The 25,900-nt window shown below is 37.3% G+C and overlaps 2 protein-coding genes across 2 annotated transcripts; one reads left to right on the top strand and one right to left on the bottom strand.

Moving 5' to 3' along the window:
• Positions 1 to 2,428: 2,428 nt before the first annotated feature.
• LOC115455598 (diacylglycerol kinase eta) lies at positions 2,429 to 16,980 on the bottom strand. Its single transcript, XM_030184226.2, has 2 exons — positions 16,659 to 16,980; positions 2,429 to 3,137 (listed from the first exon to the last, which is right to left on the bottom strand). The coding sequence occupies exons 1-2, from the start codon at positions 16,794 to 16,796 to the stop codon at positions 3,006 to 3,008; spliced, it is 270 nt and encodes an 89-aa protein (XP_030040086.2). The 5' UTR covers positions 16,797 to 16,980; the 3' UTR covers positions 2,429 to 3,005.
• Positions 16,981 to 17,244: 264 nt separating this feature from the next.
• Positions 17,245 to 19,144, top strand: LOC115455606 (tubulin beta-4B chain). Its single transcript, XM_030184232.2, has 2 exons — positions 17,245 to 17,480; positions 17,790 to 19,144. Exons 1-2 carry the CDS (start codon positions 17,424 to 17,426, stop codon positions 19,074 to 19,076), a joined length of 1,344 nt encoding a protein of 447 aa, XP_030040092.1. The 5' UTR covers positions 17,245 to 17,423; the 3' UTR covers positions 19,077 to 19,144.
• The last annotated feature ends 6,756 nt before the right edge of the window (positions 19,145 to 25,900 follow it).

Here is a 25,900-nt window from a genome sequence, read left to right as displayed (position 1 = left end):
TACTTATCTATTTAACCCTTACTGGAAGATAAAAGTGTAACACCTTTAGTATGCATTCCTCGATTTAACCATAGATTTACTAGTGGTAGGTCTCTCATATCTGAGAGTACGCCTGGGTAGGTACGGCAGTGCCTATTTCTGCCACCAAGCAGCTGTATGTAGTCACTCTTGTGTTCCTGTTTGAAGTACACTGTAGGCAGTGTAACTACTAGGAATAATAAGACTTAACATCTCATGTTTCAGGATGGCGCGTGCAGAGGAATACCAAACAATACTTTGTAATTCAAGGTGTTGGATGGTGTTTCTACTGTTTATGGGCGAACGTATCGCTTACCATCAGTCGAATGCCACGCACGTCTCGTCATGCAAAGCAATAAAAATAAAAGATTCACTGAAAGCTGTATTGAGATGGTACCGTATATGGCTTCTTTCATCAATTTTAATTCCATAGATCGTCTGTTATGTTCTTTGATAACTATATTGGAACTTACAGGTATTATATAGTATGCAAAAGAAACCTCTCAACTAAAATTGAAATGAAAGATTTTAATACGTCTCTAAAAGTAGTAACGAGAATTCATTTTACCGCGAATAATTATAATTGCGAATTATGTATAATTTTAATTATTTGACGATTGCTTTGACCTTTTTAAATTACAGACTAGCTTTTGCTCGCGGCTTCGCCTGCGTGAAAAAGATTTCCGGGGGTAAAAGTACTGCTTCATATTTTTTTAGGATAAAATGGAGCCTATATTTTAAGTTAGACGTCTAACAAAACTTCGGTGTAAACTCCATTCAATTCCATGGAGTAGTTTTTGCGTGATGCCTGTAGTCATAAATAAAAAAAAAACTTGTTTTGGCAACAGAAGTTGCTTTAATAAAGATCCTCCATGTTAATTTTACTTAATTTTTAATACACAGACTACAGACAACGGCCTGCTACAATTTTATTTTGTGTATAAATATTTGTCAACATAGAAAGATTTGCTTAGAAAAAGATAAGCGCTCTTTTTCATCAGATCTTATAGCGGTTGTTTCTTTCGCTCTGTTCTGGAACAGATGCCACTTTGACATAGTGCTAATATAATGATTTTAAGAGTGAGAACTTCTAAATATTAATTTTGATTCTTAAAAGTCACGAAATGTTCATTTTGCGCAGTTCGCTTTGGTACAACGATATCATTTTTACCAATTTTATAAATCAATACGAATTCTTAATTTTGCGCAGTTCGTTTAAAATTACATAATTTTTATTAGTGCTAGATAAAACAGGTTTGCCAAAAAAGTACCTACTGTCCGAAACATAACAAGCTTATCCACAAAGAGGTGAACAGAGGCGCAACGTGTCTAACCACATTGCGCAGAACTTTTATCCGTCCTATAATGTGATAGAGAGCTAGCCTATTGCCATATCAAGCACATATGACAATTTAACTGTTTTTTTTTGTTTCCTGACTTGGGACTCGAACCAAGGAGCTTTACAAATAATTCTGAGACGTATTATGGCTCATACGTCGATAGAGTCGATTGTTTCATATATCTCAAACTAAGTATGTGTGAAAGTATTTTAAATCAACTTTGACTAGTAATTTTGCCATTTGAATAATTGTAGTGTGCGTACTTAGTGTATAGGTATGTAATGGAGGATGAATATATTGAGAGGTGTTGATGGATTACACTGCACTCAATATTGTACCTTAATACAATATACAATACATAATATTTCACAATTATTTAAAACAATAGTATATACTGAATTAAATTAATGCAATACGATTGTAGTGTATTTGACCTAAATTCGATCGAATGTGTTAAACACTGCAGATAATTAAACATCAAGCTTTATTAAGATGTAATAATTTCAAAGAACATAAACAATACATTAAACATATCTATTTCTGTGCCGGATCCCAAAGTAAATCGTAAATACACAACTCCATTTAGCTGATTGTAAAGGGATTTCTAGTACCGCGCTCTCTCCGTATTAATCTATAATAAGATCACTTAATTGTTACTAAAATGCACATGTACTTACATTCGAATGCAGCCAAACTCGCAACCCAAAATTGTGCAACAGAACATGAAAATAAAAACCAGGTCATTGCCAAAACTATACACAACACACAACAGGTCTTATACTACACAAAAAGGACAGTTCAAGGCAAAGATTATTGCAAGATTAGTGAAATATAATAATGATTTTCATTTATGTTTTTTATAATTACAGATCGCACGATATATACCGACGAGCGACATAGATACCACGTCTCAACATTACGGCGCTCGGCGCGCGACTGAAATTCAGCACAGCTAGGCTAGGGCGCCCAACAGTCTCCGCCAGGTGTGTGCCACGGATGTATAAGAGAATGGATGCGTACACGGGAGATGGCAGTATTGCTATCTCTTTTTTTGACAGGCGTTCAACACTCATTAGACAAAGACAACAACAGCCATCGTCGATACAAATAAGAGCACTTCCAAAACCACATCCAGCGCAACGAGAATCTGCGTGTTCCCGCCCTACAAGCCGACTGTAGGCTCGTTTAAATATTCAGTGCGGGTTCGAATTCTAGCGAGCCGTGTTGGCGCTTGGCATTAGTTATGTTTGCGAAACATTTGATCAAATTACAATTGCGTCGGAAAGTTTTGAGACAATTCCAGTAAACCACAGTGAAGGGTTGTTCGTCTGTGAACGTTTCGGCCAATCGCATTTATGGCGATAACTTGATTTAGGGCATACGAGATTATGTTAGAGGCTAGACGTTTATTATTGTTTAATAGTTTTATGTTGAAATTACAGTCATCTTGACGTAATTCGGGTCGCAATACAATTAACTTTGTAAGTATAATTGTAATGGTATTTAGTATGCGATGTTTCTTAAAGCAAAATGCATCATATGAGTATATAATAAATTATAAGGATGTTTTAGCACTGACAAGATAGTAATACTTATTTGTTGTTATTGGACTCACAAATTTCAAGCGTTTGAAATTTGTATCTGCTTTTAGAAAACAATATCACTAACCTCCTTCTCCTTGGCGTAGTAGAGCGTGCGCCCGCGCAGCCTGAAGTACCGCCGCTGCCATCGCTGGAAGCTGCGGGTCTGCTTCATCAGGTAACCCTCCTTGACCACGGGCTGAGGGCAGAGACAAAAACATATTTTAATACAAACGTTTCACTTCCCTTCTACTGGGCTACTGACCAAAAAAAGAAAATAATAATAAAAACGACTGTGTAGAACATAATTAACTAGATATTTCAAATCAATCGGACCTATGAAAGTAAGAATAGAATTTATGATTTTCAAAAGCCTTAATAAATCTTCCTTAATTATATCAAAGAACCATTTAAAGCTTTCAAACACAACAAAACGCATCAAAATCTGTCTATTCGTTTGGGAGCTACGATGTCTACATACACATATACTTATTCTGGCATAAATTTTACACGTTGGCAGAACCGCAGGCAAAAGCTAGTAAACAAATATACAAACCCGAAAAATTACACTATTTCGCCAAAGTCGGGTAACAGCAAACGTCAACCAGACTTATTGTACTTGACATTAGTTGTGAAAGTTTTAGGCCGAGTTTCTTCGCCATATTCGGTAAAGAAAAAAACAAATACCCTCTACCCACTTTAAGTATTATCTCTATTGTGTTCAAACTTGGATGTAATTGACAGGTCTGAAGCCTAAACAAATGTTTTATTTTAAAAGAACTTACTATTTGTTTATATTTAGAAAATTAGAAAAGAAATCCGAAAAATAATTTTATTTCTATAGTTAACAATCGCGTAAACATAAAATATAATTAAGTAGGACAACATTTACAACTAGTTGGATGGTAAACAAAATAATTTACGATAAATGTAGATACTTATGAGGTAAGCAAGAAAAGAACAGAAGACACTTTAAGCTCCTTCTGCGTGGTTCGGATCGGCATAAATTAATTGTAAAAAAAAAGTTGTAAAATGTATGTAGTTTTGTAACATTGACTTTTTCCGACGACCTACATACACCTCAGTCCACTCAGAGACCATGATCGCTGCAGTCATTACAACGTCGGGAGAAAATTAAAGTAAAAAAAACGAGATAAAATCCGATAACTAGTTTTATTACGAAGAGAAAATAGCTTTCTTTATAGTTAGGCGGGTGCCTAGACATAGGTATTAAATATCTTCCGGTGCGGATGGTGATGAGCACACATAGTGCCAAGAGCTTGTATGTTATTTTATGTTTTACTCAATAAGGAAATAAACAGAATAATATTACATATATAACTGATAGATATAATAATCATACGCCAAACAGCGTACGCTGGGCGCTGATTTTCATCTATTTACTGTAACATACACATCTATTAACTGTGTTAAGTTTTCTCTTTCACTGATTAAATGTTTTTTAAGCGAAGGAACAGGCGAGGAATAGTAATATCACCACTGCTCATGAACCATTTTACTAGAAGAATTTGTAGCTCTATTATGAACTAAGAATAGAATGGAATTGGACCGGTCACGTTATGAAAACAAATAGAGTAAAATTTACGAAAGATATTATAGAATGTTATCCTAGGAATGGTAAAAGAAAAGGAAGAGAAATTAAAAGACGGGATGATGACCTACCAAAAGGCTGGAGTAGTATAACTCGCGGCAGAGATGAGTGGAAGAAACTAGGCGAGGCTTATGTCGAAGGTCATACTGACCAACAAACTGATTGCATAATTCCGTCAACTGCCGAGGGGCAATCGTCTCTCGTCAGTCAACATTCTATTGGACCCCACTCCACTTACCATCATGTGCAGTGGGGTCCCTTTGCCCTGCTCGTATGAAGAGAAACGCTATATACATGTTCATAGTGAAGCAGTACTTGTGTTTAAGATTGCGTCTTCGCCACGTGCATGCTCCCAAAATTTGTGAAGTGCAATGATCGCTTTGTTTATTATTTTTTTCTTGTTTACACAATCGTGAAACTTTAACAACACAACAGGCATAAACTGCGTGTGACCTAGAATCTAGATACAGATTATTCCTTGTATTCTTTTTCTCATACTGCCTGTTATCATAATTAAATAGATCTGTACAGTTTTCTGGGTGTTAGTGGATTGTTTATAGGTTTATATTTAATGAGACAGATAATAGCAGTTTTTTCATATTAGCCGAGCGGCGCAACTAGATTTTATTTTTAGCTAGTACGTCATTGGGTGGTATAAAATTGTAAATTGATTCTCATTAGATACAAGGTAAATGTTACTTACTGTCAATTCTTCAAAAATTTTGATGGTATGTGAAGTCTGCCAATCAGCACTAGGCCAGCGTCGTGAACAAAGTTGAGGAGGCCCGTCCACAACGGTTGGACAATAAATAATACGAGGCTCATATAATCATTATTTAATTGCTACAATTTTTATATATGACTGTTGAAGCTCGATTTGTTTTATATGCGCAAACGTTTTACTAGGTTAATGTAAATAAACATTGTTATTATGATGAACATTAATTGTGCGCTTCTACCTACCCCTTAGGGTTTAACTGGGCGTATTCTATCGAGTATTATTAATAAAGATCTAGTCGCTGTCCGACTTTTATGGTAATATTGTCCTTAACGACAGCTTGTGACTCCCCCTTAATTTCTTAGTAACGTCAACACAATACCCTGAAAGTATACGTACACTGAATAAGAAGCTAATTTTGTACATTTGATTAAAACGTCCTTTCTCGGCGAAACGTCTTCAAGTAATTAAGGAAAGGGGTGCGTTTACTGCTTGGTTTTGTGAACTAGCTTCCACCTGTCACTTTGCTTGCAAAGCTGAGATTTCGGTGTCTGAAGATGCGACAAGGGATGTACTAAACTGTCATTTGTCCCCGTAAATGTATTTCAGAATTTCTGTGCAGGAAATTTGCAACCATAGGAATATTAGGTAATAGGTCCCTCGTTCGTGAGGATCCGTCTATGTATATATAACTGATATATTTTTCTGCCACCAAGTATAATTGCGCAAGCACTGTTGTGTTCCGTTTCGAAAGGTGCTATCATCACAATCATTATCAGCCTATATTTTAGCCTAATGCTGGACATAGGCCTGTTCCAATACGCGCCATTTCATTTGGTCTTCGGCCTGTCGCATACAGTTTCTACCAACAACCAATCGCAAATCATTACACCACCTAGCTAGAGTGCGTCTTACACTACGCTTGCCAACTCGTGATGTCCACACAAGAACTCGTTTTAAGGTGCTATAACCAGTGCAATTGCTGACTTATGGTACTTGTTATTTCATCTTAAGGGACGAGGGTAGCCCATTGCCACATAATGTTTTGTAATATTAAGTTCGGCGTAGCGTCGCATCTATTTTTATGGAGTCGTGGCGCTCATCAGGCGAGCAATTTACTCATCTCTTCATTTACTGGTATAAAATACAAAAAAGAAACACACGCCTTTATCGCCGAAGGGGTAGGCAAAGATACAACCAGGGCACTCACATTTCGCCAAGTGTGCTACATCCCAAGATGTGAAAGGAGTAAGCCGGTGGCCTTATCAGGCATAAATTCCAACCTTCAGCTGATATTGCAAAAACATAAAAAAATACACGTCGAATTGAGGACCTTCTCCTTTTTCAATAAAAACTGTTATAATTTCATTACTGTAACAGGCGACACTCTGAGTAAATCGGGCTTCAGAGGCAACAAAATCATTAAAGTACACTAACTGGCACAATATGATGCATTAAAACAATAAAAAACACTTTGAAGTCAACACCGGCGTTGCTAATGAATAATCCTTCTTCTGACGCAATGGGGTAGTCACGTAGCAAGGAACGCTACTCTTTGTGACTTAATGTTTTAAATTAAAACACTAGTTAAATAAGTGGGTCTGTTGGTCTTTTAACTTAATTTCGAGAACCTCTGCACAGTTCGTAATAAAACGGCAAAACTAAGGCAACGGGGATATTCTGAAATATTTTTTTGTATGATCTACAAACATTTGTTTTAGTGTGCCATATCCATCGATTGGATCATTACTCTCCGCCGAGTGTATTCTGTCCCATGATGTGATAGGGGGTGAGTCTACAGCCAAATATTCGAAGCTCCAGACTGATACTGAGTAGAAAAATTTAATGTCACTGCCCAATCCAGTGATTGAACCCAAGATCTTAGCACTGCAGTCATACAACACGATTCCGTCATCGTGGCACATATAGTATTAATACTAGTAGGTACGTAACCTACTTAAGGCGATACCTCAAGGTCCATTTTCATACATTTTGTTTCACCTTTAATCTGGGTAACTAAACAAGTATTGGCAAGTAAAGAATTTAAATTCACGTCTAGTTAGTGATTAGTTCTCGCAGTTGAAAGAAAAACGTAAAAATAATTAATAATCATGGATATTTCGGCCTTTAAAATTTAATATGACGAAATTTTAAAGGCAGAAATATCCATGATTATTAATTATTTTTACGTTTTTCTTTCGCCTTAAGGTTTTTTTTAATAAGAACTTAAAATTGAAATAAATCTATTTTGCGTTCCGAAGACTTCAGCCTTCGTGGCCCATCTGCCCCCTGACCACCGTTTTATTTCAATGTTTAACATTCTCGTAAAAATAAAAAATCATTAAGGACTTACACCCCACGAAACAGTCCGCGCTAAAGCTTTAACATAGCGTATGAATTATGAAATCAACCGGATAAGGTGTCCCGTGCTTTACACACACAACCAAAAACAACTTTATATCCATTAAAACGGATAGCTGCAAGATTTTTAAAACGTGTCGCGATAAATATTTAACAGACTTTACTAATGAGTTACTTTAAAATTTTCGTATAAAAATCTGTCGACGGAAAAATTTGTCGTTGCTTCTGTTTGTGAATAGTCTATCATACGTCTTGCTCGTCTCTTCATATAAAAAACATACACAAGAAAAAATCACCATAGCGTCTCATTCCAAAATTCTAGAACCCATTTTTTTATAAGACTCAGAGAAAAACTTACCGACGGCCGAAGTCACGACCTAAACCTACAAAGCAACCAAATTAATATAATACCTATAGATATGCATACCGCAGCCCATAATACACGCTCCTGTACATATTATAGTGCGGTTTTAAATTAATGTTGTGCGAGGCGCGGTCCTCACCGACGTCTCCGGCCGATATTTGCATCGTACTTAAATATTATTCATGCAATTTCAGTGTACGAGGCGGTTGTGAGATATCGGGCATGTTGTTGGGAGCAGCGATTTTATTTCATGAGCTATTTTGATAGATTGGACCGTCAACAGATTAAATTTAAATAAAATGGATAATTGTAAAATGTAGGTAGATGGTAACTTAGCCCAATAACACCAAAAAAATTTGATGATTTTGACGAAACTTCATATATATGGTTATTCCGGTTGAAATTTTTATCAATACTAATATTTTTTAAAGTCGACTAATAGAATATCTAGCATAACAGATTTTTCGAGCGACCAACACTCCAGTCCGCCGCGTGCTCATAAAGGCTGCAATGTCTTCGAAACGTCGGAAGATAAAAAATAATATAAAAAATCAATAAAATTCGAAAAATAGTTTCATTTCGAAAAACAAAAACGATAATTTCCAACATACGATTTTAAATCGCTCCGCCCCGTTCCATAGACATTCTTTCCCGGGCCATCTAATGGATGTCGAGTGACTCAAGAGCTCCATTACAGTCGGCTAGTGAACGATAGCGTTGTACACACGTACATACGCGTATATATACGTATATACGGTGACACAGTAAACTGTTTGAAAGCCAATACAAAGCTAATAGCGCGATCTGTGAACTCATTGTAGACAAAGTTAAAGTTGTAACTGGATTTATTGCAGTCTTTACTAACTTTGTGTCGCTAATTTGTTCTGAAAGCTGTGCAATCTCCTGCCTAAGTAACAAAATGTAGTAATATTGTCTATAAGAACATTTTTCGCAGCGGAATGGCAAGAACAAATCGTTTCTTTGTAAAAAGTATTTACTATTTTCCTTTAAGCGGACAAAAAATGTTGACCATTTTGGGAAGAAGGAATGTTATTACTAAAAACGACATAGCAGCGTAGCCAGAAGTAAAAGTGGAAATAACGCAATCAAATTTGACACTTATTCCGTCTCATGACGTGACATCCAATTCTATCATCATTAAATCTCATAATGAAATCTGTTTTATCAAATCAAATAACTAATTGATTTAATGAAGAGAATATTCTAATATCGGCTGAAAACTGAGATGAACGTTGGCGTTGGTCCAGATCGAGCATCAGTGTTATATCACAGTGTCGGTCGTTGACCCCGAGGCTGATGGATGGTCCGGGGGTCTGTGGCCTATAAGATGACTGATTGCAAGGCCTCTCATTCATTTGTCCTTTTATGTGACAAAACGAGGAGGAACCTGTTGTGTGAGACATAGATGGATGGCTTACGCTTAAGACAAGTAGGCTGTGGAATAAAGCTGGTCGGGATTCCAATATTTTTTATGTGTTGAGAAAGTATTTTTTATATAGGCTGGTCGGAATTACAAGTATATTTATGTAATGAAAAAGTTTTTTTTTATATTCGAGCACGGCGAAGTGACTCCACTACACCTGATGGTAAATAGAGACTGATAGGGATGTTTACCACTTGGCAGTTGACACAATTATACCGGCCTGTTGGAATCGGATATACACAGGCTCATCCTGAAACGCGACACACTTACGTGAGCCACTATGGCGGTAAAACCTTGTGTACAGTGGTCGCTATCCGGGCGGATATAAAATATATCCTACCACCAGCAAATGCGGTTGATTGGAAACAGTAAAACTTATTTATGTATAATTAAAAAGTTTGAGAAGCAATTGCAAGCAGTATTTATCAACACCACAAGCGCTTTAGATTGGTAAAAAAAATATCAGAGAAATCTTCTGCGAGCGAGATAACGTGATGCCGTAGCGCTATCTTCGACACATTCTGATTGATCGCTCTCATCAGACGGAAGAGCAAAAGATTCTCAATATTTTAATAAATTATCTCATTCGAAATACGACTTTATACTGATATAAGTAAGATTGGAAATATGTGGACATGAATAAATGTGTATCAAAATTGATTTCGTATTTGTATATGTAAACAAAAATATATGTTGTTACTATGTTGGTAATAACATTGAAAATCGATCAATGAGCCCACAGTCTATTTTAATATGTAGACTTAAAACGGAAACATAATTTATCTCCCTCCCACTTTCAATGTAACCGGAAAACCGTGTTAATTTGTTATGATATTTACATAAATTATGCTCTATTTGTTAGAAATCAGTACTAGTGCTAGGTCGTATGTATCTTGTATATCCGTTTGGAAGTATTATCGTTTTTTTTGCTTTGAATAACGAGACGAGCTTGCCGTTCGCCTGATGGTAAGCGATACGACAGCCCATGAATAGTAGAAACACCATTCAACACCTTGAATTACAAAGTATTGTTTGGTATTCCACTGCGCTCGCCGTCCTGAGACATGACATGTTAAGTCTTATGTCCAGTAGTTACACTGGCTACAATGTCCTACAAACCGGAACATAACAGTGACTACACACTGCTGCTTGGCGGCAGAAATAGATATTACGGTGGTACTTATCTAGGCGGACTCTCATATATGAAAGACCTACAACCATTAAATCGCTTTGTTTATTACTGCAACTAAGCTGAGTGAAAACGCTGTCTTTTGCTACAGGGGATCTTGTATGTAGTCTAAATATTGTTTTTATCGTGCGAGATGAATCTGAGCATTAAATTATCACACAGTATCGATCTCAGTGCATCGTCATGCAGAACTTTGTAATTTAAAGTTGGCGGTGATAGAGAGTTGCTTACTTCTGTATACGAATGACCAAAATGACCCCACTGCAAGTGATGGTAAATGGAGTAGGGCCCAACTCCAGATAGAGCGGCGACTGACAAGAGATTATCCTTAGCCAGTCAAGAAAATTACGCCGGCCTCTTTGAAACAGGATATATACAGGCTGATCCTGGGACGCGACATACTTACGTTGGTGACTATGATGGCTCTATACCTTGTGTACGGTGGTCGCTATTTGAGAGGATATAAATATCCTACCACTAGCAAAACTCACTTACCATTTACTTAACTGTATGAAAAGTTATCATCGGATAAAATCACTCCGACTACCTTTGAAATAACCTGATCAAGATTACCAAAAATAGTCACAACAAAAAAACGACTATTCTGTCCAATATAACAAACGCTCAAGTCAAACTTTTGACAGCTAAATCAAAACTAGGGCTCCATTATCAAAACAAACACGCTGTACATGAAACCGGGCCGAAGGGGAGCAGTCAAAAGATTGACACGCGCAGGAAGCGCGGGCGTTGGCGCGCGGGGGACGCGGGCGGCGCAGGAGGGTCGGGACGCGCGTCACCGGTGACATGTGACATGGATTTTGACATGCGTGTTTCTGTAACTGTTTACTGAAATTCGGCGTGAATATGTGCTGTCATTAGTTGGAGTGAAAGGCAATACCACCTCTATGTCCATTCGACCTCCTCCTTAACTTATGGAGACTCTTAATAGCCTTAGTTTAAGATACAACGGTGTGGCGGCCTGTTTTACCTATACTCAATTACATAATTTCAATGTGTAACCTCTCTGTCCATTCGACCTGGCTCCTTAATTTACTCTTAAGTCTTAGTCAAAGCGATAAAACAGCGCGGCGGCGTATTCTACCTATACTCAATCGATAATAATAATCGTGTGTTCACCATTAGAAGCGTCCTAAAGGTGTGGAAAGTGAAAACATTATTCACCTTTTCTTTGTCCTTTGGACAGTGACAATGACATGCGGTAGTCCCCCGTGTCTTTGCTGGCGATAAGCCGTTTGGATCGAAAAACCTCGTCCCCGGAGTCATTCCCTGTACCAATACTATAAATGTAACTTCATTGTTTTTGGTTCCAGATCTGTTAGGAACGATACTTGATTATAGACAAAGAAATTGTATGATATATCCTAACGTAGGATTATAACTACCTTTGATAGTAGAGTATATTTTCAAAATAAATTTAAACAAAGAAAAATCCGCAATCGCAGCCAAACTTGTCCCGAGACTAAACTGGCTTCTTACAATCGCTATCGCTAACGTTATGTTAATATTTTTTGTGTTTTCTATTGGCGATAACGATTGCAAAAAGGCATCTCGGCTATGACCCATCTATATGAAATTACTGGAATTATAAAATTATTCGTTGTCAATCGCCTCGAGGAAACCAGTCCGCCAAGCTGGTCTAATTTGGCAATTGTGAAGCAAAGTAAATGATGATAAACAAGTATATTACACGATTATAATCCAATTTTGTACATAAACAACCCACCGACCCCGTCAGATAAGGGAACACACGACTTTTCAGCGCTGACAGCGTTTGTTCGTTTTGTTGTGAGCCGAGAACAGTAGAAAGACAGACGTGCACCGGTAGAACCCGGCCGCCTATGGGCACAGTAGGCTAACCATGATATCCACGCAAGAGGGACATATTCCTTAGAAGTTCTAAGTCGGAATATAAAGTGGTTTTCATTATCGTTTTATTCATACTAATAGTCTTGATTTGTACGTGATTATAGTCTTGTACTAGTCTTTCTGGTGAGAGCTTACGTCTGCATGGGAACCTATTGACACACAGATACGGCTCCGACAATACTTTCATCTTAATTAGACCAATAGGCAACAAGACTTTAAACCATTTATTTACAATATACATATTATGCATTTTGATAAACGCCTTATGCTTCCTTGAATGTTTATCGCTAAAACTGCATAATCGTTACAATATTTTTAAAATCGGAACGCAATAGTTTCCTCGATGCTGCTTGACGCTTGATAAATATACCACAATGTATCTACAAATCCAAATATTTGTTCTAACACATTTTTATTCTGTTTTATCATAATAAAAACATGTGTATGAAAATCCTGAGTCCTGACCACATGTTATTTGATAAACATACGCCATTATAATATTACTAGAAGCTACATCTCGAATTGTCCATAATGTTTTTAGATAACTACAATATTATGGATATAAACACTTAACAAGTAAATCAATTGAGTGTTTAAAAATTTATTGTAATAAATCTATGACGTAAACATACTTTTTAAATATCTTTAGATCTTTTGTTATCTACTTAATGACTTGCGTGAAGTAGTATTTTTCACTGGGTGTTTAAAAGAAGCAACTTTAAAAGAAAGCTTTAGTAAACTTACTATCTGATTGTTGAATTAACAACAGTTGGTGGATTATCATTGGCAACTCGTTTGTTCGTCAGCAAGGTATATGCATACAGACGAGAAGCTAGTCTTGGAGAAAATGAAAAAACAGTGGATATTTCACCTCGAAGATATAACTTCTCCTTTTCGACCTTAAAATGCATGTAAGGAAACCATTTTAATAATAAGTATTACACTTTAATGTAAGCAAAACCTAATTAACTATATCGATTTATAATCTGTGCTAACGAATCATAAACCCAACCCGAGCTAAAATTCATTAACTCGGGAAGTTCAGTGCAGTTTGAAAGGAAAACTAACTCTTAGCTTTATTAATTTAATTATTGGTATCGAACTTCCACCTTCCTAGAAACATTGAGATCAAGTTGATACAGATAAATAAGGCTTTGGGTGTTATTGGATCAAATTATGATGTAATAAAGATAAGTTCTCTGATTATAAGGGATGGCTCGCGAAAAGCAGTGGGTCAATATTTATACTAATATTATAAGTGCGAAATTTTGGGTGTTTGTTTCTCGATTACGTCAAAATGGTTGAACGAATATGGATGAAAGTTAGCATAAAGATATATTATCGTACGACACAACACGTCAATCCCGGAAAAATATACATAGCAGAATTTAATCCACGAAGTACTTTTTCAAACGAGCGGCGCTGCAAGCAATAAAATATAGAATTTGTACGAACAATTTCCATCGATCTTTACTATACAGCAACCTATAAAGCTAACTGCAATTGAGAAACGATAAGCAGCGTCGAGCACCTTATCAGTCACAATCAGTATACTGTAAGTAGTAGATTTAGTAGGTTACTACGAAAATAAACTCAACAGCATAAGGAGCTCTCATTTATCGTCTTGTGTATTTTTAGATAGAATTTTAGGTATTCGATTGAGACCTTTTCTATCAAAATGACGAATGGGCCATCAGCCAGCAGGATTAAATTATCACCATCAAAAAGAACATCCACACTTCCAAGATTGTAGCTAGGGTAACTGACCTTTGTAATAAGGAACGTAGGATTGATTTTGATGCAGAAGTTTGTTATGAGAGATTCCTAAGCAATATCGAAACCTAGATCAACATCCGTTATGCCGTATTATGCACGAATTAAAGACTAAATTCACTATAAACATGGCAGTTAGTACAGAGTTAATGCATTACATGAACACTAAGAAATGGCAATGAAGGCAAAGGGGTAGCTCAACTCTACCATAGCCTCTAATAGGTCGAAATAATGAGTTAGGGTTAATCTCCCCTCGGCCGCGGTCGCTGTGAAGCACAGAGCTTAACATGCACATACTTTACTCAGGCTGTAGATCTACAAACGTGGGACCTCTGTAGTTGTTTTAACGTGGTATATCTCATAACAGAGCACACTAAGTAATGATTTCTTATGTTTACACGAATGTTAGACATTGTTCATGGTCAAGAGGAGGCGGGCCATGCAACCTGCAGTCTTCGAAACGTCGGGAGCTAATTATAATATTAAAAACCGTAATAAAATTCGTAAAAAAGTTTTATTTCAACACCAAGTATGGACTGTATTTCGTCAGTGGACACTATCTGGGTCCTGTTCTACTTATCATCAGATGCAGTGGGATCAGATAGCCATCTGTACAAAAAATGTTTCTCCTATACTATGCTATTAAAGCTAGTCTATTATTTGAACGCGCTAATCTCAGACACTAATAATGCAATCCAGAAATTCTTATACCAAAAATAAGGTACGATCTCACTAAGTGCTGCAGGGGACTCCTTACCCCAAGACCGGCCTTAAAGCCACGTGGAGTTGCAAGCAAAAACTAATTAGGAATTAAGTAAGATATCTTAGTAGGTAGACATTACTATGGCGTAAAATATGAAAAGCTACGCTCATATACTTCGCAGCCAGATAAACTCCTGAGTTCCACCAACATTAATTGTTTCCCATTCTATTTCCATAAATGATCTACTAACTTGTCAACAATGTATAAAAAAATTGTAGCTAGTTCTAGACTCGACTTCGACTTCTACTCGACCGTTCTTTAATAGGCTTGGATAGCGGACGAACGTATATAGACGCAACCCTAGTGTCATAAACACCTGTTGTTGCTCTTATGGTCTCGAGGTAACTCTAATTTTAATGTAAATATTGTTGCAATCATGTATTTATTTCTTTAGATACTTGGACCCTTTAGGACTTGAAAAAAAAAAAAGAATTTTGTAAAAGCCTAATATTTTGGTCATACATGGTTAACGTGACATCGTGCTTATCTTGCCATTCAATTGTGAAAAAATATTCTATAGAAAATACATAAACATAGAAGTATATTATGTTCAGCATTTTTGTATCGAATGCTGTGAAATTTGAAACGAAAACGTAGCGAGAATCCCGGAAACTTGTGAGCGAGCCATTAATATCATCAAAAGCATTTTTGTACAAATGTAACAGTTAGCGACACCAAAAGAACTTCGAATACGCGGGAATGGAACCGCCGAAAACTTTTTTGTAATATAGGTTAAAATAAAGTATTAAAGATAAAAAAGATATTACGTATTTAACGAATTTAATTAAGTTTGCTTTTAATGTCTTTCTGTCGGTTTTAATGAAGTTTGGCTAATACCCAGGCATCTTCCAGTTAGGCAAAATAACCGTTATTTGTTAAAAAAAAAAGCGGTAATTAAATATCAAAATACGCTAAATATCCATTTACGATAATATAATTTTATTTTGTATAGAATAATTGGAGAAAAAACAAATAAAAAAAAAAAAAACAAGGATGTTACCAATATTTACACGAGTGGGATTTTAAATCTTGTGATGAAAAATAGGAGTCTTGACAATATTCGGTTACTGATATTGTGCAATACGATATTTTGATTTTGGATTCCTTTTTGAACACAATAACCATGAATTTTAAGGTGACTTCGAACTTAGATCGAAAATTTTCTAAAAAAATATAAACTGCAATATCCCGGAATCTGTTCGGTGAATCGTCGTCACCTCAGAACGCATTCCCTCGTCCGGATCTCATTCTCACCTAAATAGGTCAAACGCCTCTATAACTCATTACCTCAACGTACAAAACTCATGTGCCAAAACAAACAATTGTAGAACATTTTCAACACCATACACTACATATTGAAGGCATCGGAGCAGAGTTATCGGTGACAAAAACCCATTCAGCCACTCATTTATAATACGATTATAGTATGCTAAAAGCCGTTTGTTGTTAAAAAAAATTGATCTTTGAAAATTGGGTCCGCCAGCCCGGGCGGCGGGCACATGGGCTTCACCCCCGGCCGCGCGCCCCCCGCCCCAGGACGTTTGACAGCTCCGGCACGCCCAACCCGCATTTATCCGATGATCCTCGCTAAAGAGGCTCGTGGACTCACCAGTCTACCGACGCATTTGCTGGTTGAAATCCTCCGCAAGAGAGGTTTTCGTTCCGTGTCATTGTCACTGTCCGTGCTGTCCTCACAATAACCTGTTTTTTTTTCATCTGCGGCCGCGTTTGCACCCACCTCTGACATCACTCCGCGGGCGAACTCTCACCGCACACACCGCTCGCGACAATTGCGACTACATCATACAGGATTATCAAATTATTTATATTGTATACACGGAATCGCTACCTCGCTGACATTTCAAGCGAGCGCCGTAACAATAATGACATTACGCCGCCGCTGAAAACAAAACAAGCTGAAAAGGAAGTGGCGCCATCTCATAGTGTTGCATGGAACTGTTTGATGAGACGGTGAAACTAAATTTTGTAAGTTCTAAATTCAAGCACCGATGTAATTAAGTGTACATGAAAATATCTGCAGATGGCTCTGACATTACTTATTAACATTTTATTCACTGATAATTTATAACTGGCATGTTTATTTTCTGGCTAGAATTTAAAAGAGAATTTTCTTTAAACATTCAAAAAGATTCTGGAACGTCATTTGAAATTCAATGAACCCTGAGCAATCATTTTCTGGCTCATTTTTCTGAAATCCAATGTACGATGCACACAGTGTGAAGTTGCGCTAGATTTTTTTATTTTTTTTATTACTTAGTTTTAAGCTAATGTTAAGCTTCAATTTTGTGAAAACGTTTTGACAATTTTGAGATAAATTTACAAGTATTCCGGATCGAAGAGATAAATTTTCAAGATGCGGGAGATCATTAATATGCAAGTTGGTGCCTGCGGGAATCAGATTGGCGGAAAGGTAATTTATAACACCTGACCACTGCCGACTACTGCTTTCTGGGTTTCGGACAGCGCCCAATAACAGTACCTTTATCTGTAATCTCTCAGTACCTTTTACGTCCTTGATGCTCAAACTGCGATTAGTCGATGAAAATTGTCCTATGGTTAAGATAAAATTGTGCAGCAAGGCACGTAGTCCCGCTATTTGACCACATCTCTCAACTAAGATTAGGTTTTTAGCACTTCACGCTGGCTTAATGCGGGAATTTTAAATCTTCGAACTTTATTTAGGTGTGCAAGCGTTAATGAATAAATTCTTATTTTTCAGTTCTGGGAGGTAATCTCCGACGAGCACGGCATCGACCCATCTGGCTGTTACCATGGGGACTCTGATCTCCAACTCGAGCGGATCAACGTGTACTACAACGAGGCATCGGGCGGCAAGTACGTCCCGCGCACGGTGCTCGTGGACCTGAAGCTGGCCACGATGGACGCCGTGAGGTCTGGACCCTTCGGCTGCCTCTACCGCCCCGATAATTTTGTCTATGGACAGAGCTCTGCCGCCAACAACTGGGCTAGAGGACACTACACTGAAGGAGTGGAGATCCTGGAGTCTACCCTGGACGTGGTCCGCCGCGAAGCTGAAGCATGCGACTGCCTGCAAGGTTTTCAGATGTCGCACTCGCTTGGCGGCGGCACAGGTTCTGGTTTGGGCACGCTAATCGTTAACAGAATCCGTGAAGAGTACCCCGACAGGATTATACTGACTTTCTCTGTATTTCCAAGCGCTCGGGTCTCAGATTGCGTAGTTGAGCCATACAATACGACGCTAGCGGTAAACCAGCTTGTGGAGAACACCGACCACACATTCTGCTTGGACAATGAAGCTTTGTACGACATTTGCTTCAGGACACTAAAGCTGACGACACCCACATACGGCGATCTAAACCATTTGGTCTGCGCTACAATGTCTGGCGTCACGACGTGCTTGCGTTTCCCGGGACAGTTAAACGCTGACCTTCGGAAGCTGGCGGTCAATATGGTACCGTTCCCCAGATTACATTTCTACACCCCTGGTTTTGCGCCGCTGACGTCACGAGGAGCCCAGCAGTACAGAGCGTTGACTGTGCCAGAGCTAACTCTGCAGATGTTCGACGCGAAGAACATGATGGTGGCTTGCGACCCGCGACACGGCAGATACCTGACGGTTGCCACAATATTCAGAGGTAGAATGTCCATGAAAGAAGTAGACGAACAGTTGGTAAATATCCAAAACAAAAACAGCACATACTTCGTTGAATGGATACCTCACAACTGCAAGATTGCGGTGTGCGACATTCCGCCAAGAGGGCTGAAGATGGCTTCGACCTTCATCGGAAACACGACAGCTATCCAGAGCGTATTTAAGAGGGTAGCGGAGCAGTTCGTGGCGATGTTCAGGCGGAAAGCGTTCCTGCATTGGTATACAGGTGAAGGTATGGACGAGATGGAGTTCACTGAGGCAGAGAGCAACATGAACGACCTGGTGTCAGAGTACCAACAGTACCAGGACGCGACAGCTGACGATGAAGGGGAGTTCGAAGAGGAAGGCGAGGGCGAGGGGTTAGAAGAATGACGTTTTTGGGCTTTCATTTGTGTATTTCTGAAATATGTTTGAAATAAACTGAAATCATACTTGATAGATTATTGCTTTTAATTTTCTGTTAGTCTTCAGGGAACCTGACAAGTAAAACCTCATGCTAATTAATAAGGTAGCATACTTATTAAAAGATATGCGCTATACTCCATAGGTAGTATACTCTAACAAAATCATGGGTTCCACTCAAAGTATTGCAGCAGCTCTCTAAATAACTGCCAGGTGTCTCTTACCTATTTAGCTTATTTTGCCAATCTTAACATCGACTTTCTACATAAAGAACAAAAAGTCGACATTACTTTCCGTTTATACAGTATACCTACACAACATTTGTGTAGTGCAACCACGAGAGCGAATGGCCCACACAAAAAAAACAAACATTACTTTATTTCCGAAGGGGTAGGCAGAGAACTACAACCCACTTTTGATACCTGCCCAGCAGATAAAGCTAATATAATGTAAAACGCTCTTTTTACAGTAAACATTATATTAGCAAAATGATTACAGAATACAATTTTAGACATTCTTTTGACAACGTCCAGCCAGAGAGAATAATAATCGAATAGTCGCCGCGTGACATATCTTCTCTTCTGCCAGCCTGCCCGCGCAGCCGAATACTTCGGAAACGCCCGATGTCATCGGCTAGGATAGCGGCGCGTAACATCGGCCATCCTGCAAAGTGAATACCAAAGGTATTCACAAAAATAAACTGAGAAAACAGAACTGAATCGGATACTTATATTTTAAACATTTTTACCAGTAAATCACTAACTATTTCTGATCGATTAACTCTTTAATAAACCAATCAAGTCTTGCGTATCCACAATATCCAACAACTTATCCATTTTGCAATTAACTTTCACGCTATATGTGTATATAATTTATTTTTCGTTAGTACCTAAACCCCGTTTCCTTACTTCATTCCCAGCAACGAAAGACCTTCATTCTATTTATCCAAGTTTACATACAGTTAATGCTGAATACTAGTAGCAATCATAGAATGCTGAGAACCAAACTTAAGTTTAAAATAACACCCAGAACAATTAAATCTTTCAAAGCAAAACCTCCAATTAGTAAGACAGCAGCAAATGAAAAGGAATGAGAAGCACAACTAAAGAACTCCATAGAAGTCGCAAAGGAAGTTAACACACAAGATAATAAAACACACAATAAAGACTTATCAGCACACGATTCATACATATAAATAAGCATACGCAACATATACCAACTCAATCAAATCAATTAATCAAATGGTTTACGAGTAACACAGCATAAAGGCAAGAAGCGTTAGAAAAGTCATAACTGAAATTAATAAAATATTTAAAACTAACATGCGGAAGATTGCCATGCTTCCAGATTATAAACACAGAAAAATGCATTCAAACGGCCAGAGGCATTAAGAAAAAAGACGGGAAAATACAGACAGCGAAAAGAGATTAGATCCCCAGCATAAAGGATAAAAACGGCATAATAGAAACCACAATACGAGAGTCTCTATCAAAGCTACTAAATGCATCCAAGAATTATACACATGCAGAAATACTACAGAAACAACAGATCCGACCATTAAAGAACCGGTACCGGAGACAATCTCTGAAACATAAAAGTAGTCAAATAAAACTCCAGGTGCAGAGAACATCAGCAATGAACTTCTCATCGAGAACAGGGACATTATTAACACCTACACTCACATAGTTATTGACTGAGGTCTTAAGAATAAATTAATTTCAAGTCAGTGGACAACAATTACTATTATACGACTACACAAGAAGATTGAAAAGAACATTTTTATTACTAGCTCTTCTAACCTAATCGATAACATAAGATGTACAGACTCCAAATTAAGAACGGATACATTAGCAACAGAACTGGGTGCACGACTTTCGAGAAGTGAACTCTACATGCAATAAAAGTAAATTAGGAAACAAGTTACATTGTGTTTGAATTAGTAATAACGAATTAGTTGAAGTCACAAATTAGGGACAGAATTTATTATTCCAAGTTTCTTAATCTGAGGGTACTTTACCGGTAAATACAAATTTCTTGAAGCATATTATTGTGGACTGATACATTCGCCACAAAGGCAAGTGATGACTATAATTGATTCGCCGTGTTGGCAAGTTGAAAGTCACTCTGTTATGGAGACGGTTGCCAGAACGAGAATCAGCAAAATTAAGTTTCATTAACAAAACAGAGTTATCAATGTCAACGTTAACCCATTTTTGTAAAATAAAAATATGATATCTGCCATCTCGCGTCTTTATTCAAGAAAACTGATTTTAAATTGAGCAAGTCTAGATTCGTAGCTTTGTAAACTGTGGCAGTGGTTATTCACGTGTGAAAAATGATACAGAAACTGCTTCTGGGCTCTCATACCAATCTCTGAATATGTTCGAAGAATGACGGACTCCAGAGAGCATAGCAACATTCAAGATGAAATCGGACGAAACAACTAAAAATACGACAGAGATCTCGGGATCTTCAAAACTTTCGTTTGTTATAACAGAAAACCAATTGAAAGCGCAGTCTACCCCGTAACTATGAGTCGAATAGTCAGTTAAGCCACGCGTGTCAAGACACTTCCTAAATGGGATATTATTTAAAATATAAGAAACACTAAGAAGACTATAAATCTTAACAGTTTGAATAAATAACTATAGGTCTACAACTTGATGTCAAATATCTATAAAGTCCTCGCTAAAGTGGTTCTATATCGCAGGCATAACCAAGACACTGGACCAGATTCAACTAAGAGAACCAGCAGACTTAACCGTTACCCCAGTGTTTATAAAAACTGTCACTGGCGATCGAAACCTATGTGGAGACATGTGATTTACAATTACACTACTCAAGTACAGCGTTAGCTACACGTGTATGTTCCGCTTATATAAACAACCAGCACAGAGAACATGGCCAACATGGAATAAAAACAACTACAGCAATTTTCATATGCATTACACAATGTTGGCAATTCATCGGAACCAGGATTTGTACATAATTTTCGGTAATGTCAATTTTACATTCCGTATATTGGGCTCCGTAAATAGTATCGATACTGAAGCACACATCCGTCGCTACTTCTACCGAATATGTTTCAACTTTTTTTATTATTATAACACTACCTGTAATTTCTCGCCATATAATTACATATATACAAAATGACAATAACTGAACTCTAAACATACTTTTTTTTTAACTATTTGAGTTAAAAAAATCAGCTTCTAATGACCCACTAAAATCAGAAGACATCCATTTCTGAAGTATCATCATGACATGAATTCCTTGTGCATGTCTGCTCGATAAAACCACGGTTAAAATATTTCTACAACTCAACAGGTTAACAGAAAATAACTTATCATAAGCAGTATAATAGATGTCAGTCGTAAGGTTTTATCTGATATTTTTTTTTTTTTTTGTTCATAATGTTATTACCAACAATAAACCACCACCACCACCATGGTACACTTCAAAATTGCAAGAATACTCAAAGACAAATACAAATGTTTTTGCAATCTCAGATTACCATTCCCACTGTTTATCAAAAAATGAGCGAAGGATAACCAACCAAGCATAGTGTTACAGCTAGTACGGCAACACAATCCAGTATACCATTTCAGAGTCACCATATTGTACCCTTATTCATTCGCAGAAATATTGCTCACATATTGTGCCTTATTGGTATGCTTAGAGAGCATCAATTGTTCAGAGCCATTGCGTAAGTGCTATGTAAGAATACCAAACATTTCAATTAATAAGCCAGTGCTTTTCAATTTATCCAGAGTCCAAGTACAGACAGAATAGTTTTTTATCATGCTCCAAACCAGATCAGTGAGGGTATCTGGAACAGAAGATATGTATGTTATATTATATTATTATATTACATTTCTAAACAACAACGTTTGCTCTGTCTTATTTTCTTTACTCTGTTTTCCTAAATTGCATTTATACATCAACACAGTTGACTGGATTTTGGAACCTCGTATACCACAAATCACATAATATTGTACTCCTGCCGTATATTGTAGCTTAATCTCTTTATGTCAGACTGTAAGCTTTCCATGTAAGAATATATATATATAGTTTAGAATTAAATATAAACACTAAACCAGAAACAGAATTAGAAAAACAGAAAAGAAATTAAGTAAAACAGAATTAATGAAGCAGATCAGTAAAATAAAGCAGTCAAATCAGACAGAGTATGTTCTGACGTAGTGTTACACACAGGTGTCTCGATGTGCGCGGAATATCCCGGTTATCAGAGTTCTGGAGACGCGTCCCGATTTGTCCCAATAAATTTATCAAAAGACATTATTATCAAAAAATAAACAACACATCACATCACTAGCCCTGTAGGTATAGTTTTATTTTGTTCTGTTGTTTAGAGACGCGACTGTACCGTGATCTATGATTCGATGTTAAAACAGAAATTGCAATGAAAACCAACATTAGCATGACTTGCAGTATTTTTTTGTGTTTCGACCTTCAACCTGGATCCCGATTTGTTTTACCTGTTGCCCGATTTCAAACAAATAGGACCTAGTAACACTAATCAGAATGCTCATGGCTACAGACAGAATATGATCAGAAGGCTCATGGCCACAGACAGAATATGATCAGAATGCTCATGACTACAGACAGAATATGATCAGAATGCTCATGGTTACAGACAGAATATGACCAGAATGGTCATTGCTACAGACAGAATATGATCAAAATGGTCACGGCTGCAGATAGAATATTATCAAAAGGCTCACGGCCACAGACAGATCAGATTAAATAAAATAAACAGTTACGCACGTTCGCATTGTCAGCCTGAAGTGTTGCGCCACTAATTTGACTTCACATGACTCCAGTCATTCCTGTCTCCAATGATTTAGTTTCTAAGAAAACACCCTCTCCAGTGAGCCAAGCAGTTTTTTGTTATGAATGTCGTTAATCGTACTAATGTGCAGACATCAATTCCATATGCATTCCCAACATATTTACTTCAACAGACGTAGACGTTGCCATGGTAACTAAAATCTGAGAATCTGGTAATTTTAATTTTGGCATTCAATGATTCATCACAGATTTATTCCGATAGTTCTCTTCACATTCGAATTCAATGTAACTTCAAATTATCATTTGTATAATCCCACTTCTGAATGTAAAACGCTCTTTTTACAGTAAACATTATATTAGCAAAATAATTACAGAATACAATTTTAGACATTCTTTTGACAACGTCAGCCAGAGAGAATAATAATCGAATAGTCGCCGCGTGACATATCTTCTCTTCTGCCAGCCTGCCCGCGCAGCCGAATACTTCCGGAAACGCCCGATGTCATCGGCTAGGATAGCGGCGCGTAACAATAACTTTGCCCGACCTTACAAAAAATATTGTTTGCAACAAAAATAAAAACTTCGTTATATTTTTTATTAATTTATACAGCGTGTTCTTAAGTTTCTTTTTATCTATTTAAAAGCTTGGTCGTTATTTTACGATTATGTCACTCCGTTATTAAGTTTTTGTTACGAAGATTTGTTTCCAATTTATCGCTTATCTATAAAACAAATTGGATTTTTAAAAACCCCTCCTGTAGGACGGCTTCCTTTCGCCTTTCAAACTAGGACAAATCTAGAGAATTCCGGACGGATGACAGCCCTATAAGTATATAGGACTGTCATCCGTCATTCACCACCAATCACCAATTGTCATTTAGTCCATTGAAATGTTACATTTTTTAGGCCTTACCTTGCGTTTTTTAGAGGACGCAATTTTATTTTTTTGAAGTGTAGGGGGGATCAGTCTAAAGCTAAAACCTAAATTCTCTACAACTTTGGTCTAGTAACTTTTGTCGTAGAACTATAAATAAAAAGTTATAAGCGAAAATGTTAAGAAATTCAATGTTAAGCAATATCCACATTGCAACGTCATCAGAACGTGTGTTTTATAAAGGTTCATAATACTTTTTTGTACTCTCATTAATACCCAAATACCCAAAGGGACCATTAGGGAACAAAGAACATCTGGCTGATATTATTATTATTATTTCTAACCTCTCTTATTGTAAGAATAGCTGATAATATTGTGTTGAAGTTGTCGTAAGTTAGTTTTTGCCTTGGTTTTGCTTTAGACTGACCCCCTACACTTCAAAAACTAAAAATTGCGTCCTCTAAAAAACGCAACCCCCAAATGTAACTTTTCAATGGACTAATTCGCCAGCGTGATAAGTATGTAGGCAACTTTCCTACACTGAACATAATTATATATAAAATATCTATCTACATAAAAAGTATATTTTTACATTATATATATTTATTTACACTTACAGTAACTATTCACAACAATCATAATATTATATTTGTGCCCAGATATATACAAGCACATTACTTCAGTAATGCGTAACCATTTGTCGATGTCGATATCAGCATCAACCATCCGAGTGTCACACAACTTCGCGTATAGGTATATCCTTACGCACAAGGTCAGCGGTGTGAGGTGCGGTGCGGTGCGCACACGTTGCAGCGCCGTCATCGCCGGCTGACCAGCCAGTCGAGACCTGTAATAGACGCGGAACGCACGCTGCTCGCTCCGCTACCGCTGCCGCTTACGCTACGCGAATGTTATATTTGTATGCTAGTTCCTCTTAATTCTTCCTTTCTGTGTTGTAATGTTGAACTGTCAATTTGTTACTTCACTGTAGACTATTTTGTGCTTGTGCTTCTGTTTAATGAATTGCCTTCTGTTTTGTGTGTGGATATAACTTTGTATAACTGTATGAGTGTTTTCTTTTAGACCCATAAAAATAAGGTCTGCATTA

This window comes from Manduca sexta, chromosome 28 (assembly GCF_014839805.1).
Source record: "Manduca sexta isolate Smith_Timp_Sample1 chromosome 28, JHU_Msex_v1.0, whole genome shotgun sequence".
Lineage (NCBI taxonomy): Eukaryota > Metazoa > Arthropoda > Insecta > Lepidoptera > Sphingidae > Manduca > Manduca sexta.
The sequence above is the reverse complement of the archived record's forward strand: the minus strand, read 5'-3'. Positions and strand labels throughout refer to the sequence as shown.

What these genes read in the sequence shown, in the direction of transcription:
- LOC115455606 (XM_030184232.2), top strand. Translation starts at nt 17,424, where the DNA reads ATGCGGGAGATCATTAATATGCAAGTTGGTGCCTGCGGGAATCAGATT. An exon ending in GGAATCAGATTGGCGGAAAG is followed by an intron (nt 17,481 to 17,789) that starts GTAATTTATAAC and finishes CTTATTTTTCAG; the next exon opens with TTCTGGGAGGTAATCTCCGA.
- LOC115455598 (XM_030184226.2), bottom strand. Translation starts at nt 16,796, where the DNA reads ATGTCAGAGGTGGGTGCAAACGCGGCCGCAGATGAAAAAAAAACAGGT. An exon ending in GCAAATGCGTCGGTAGACTG is followed by an intron (nt 3,138 to 16,658) that starts GTGAGTCCACGA and finishes CTCTGCCCTCAG; the next exon opens with CCCGTGGTCAAGGAGGGTTA.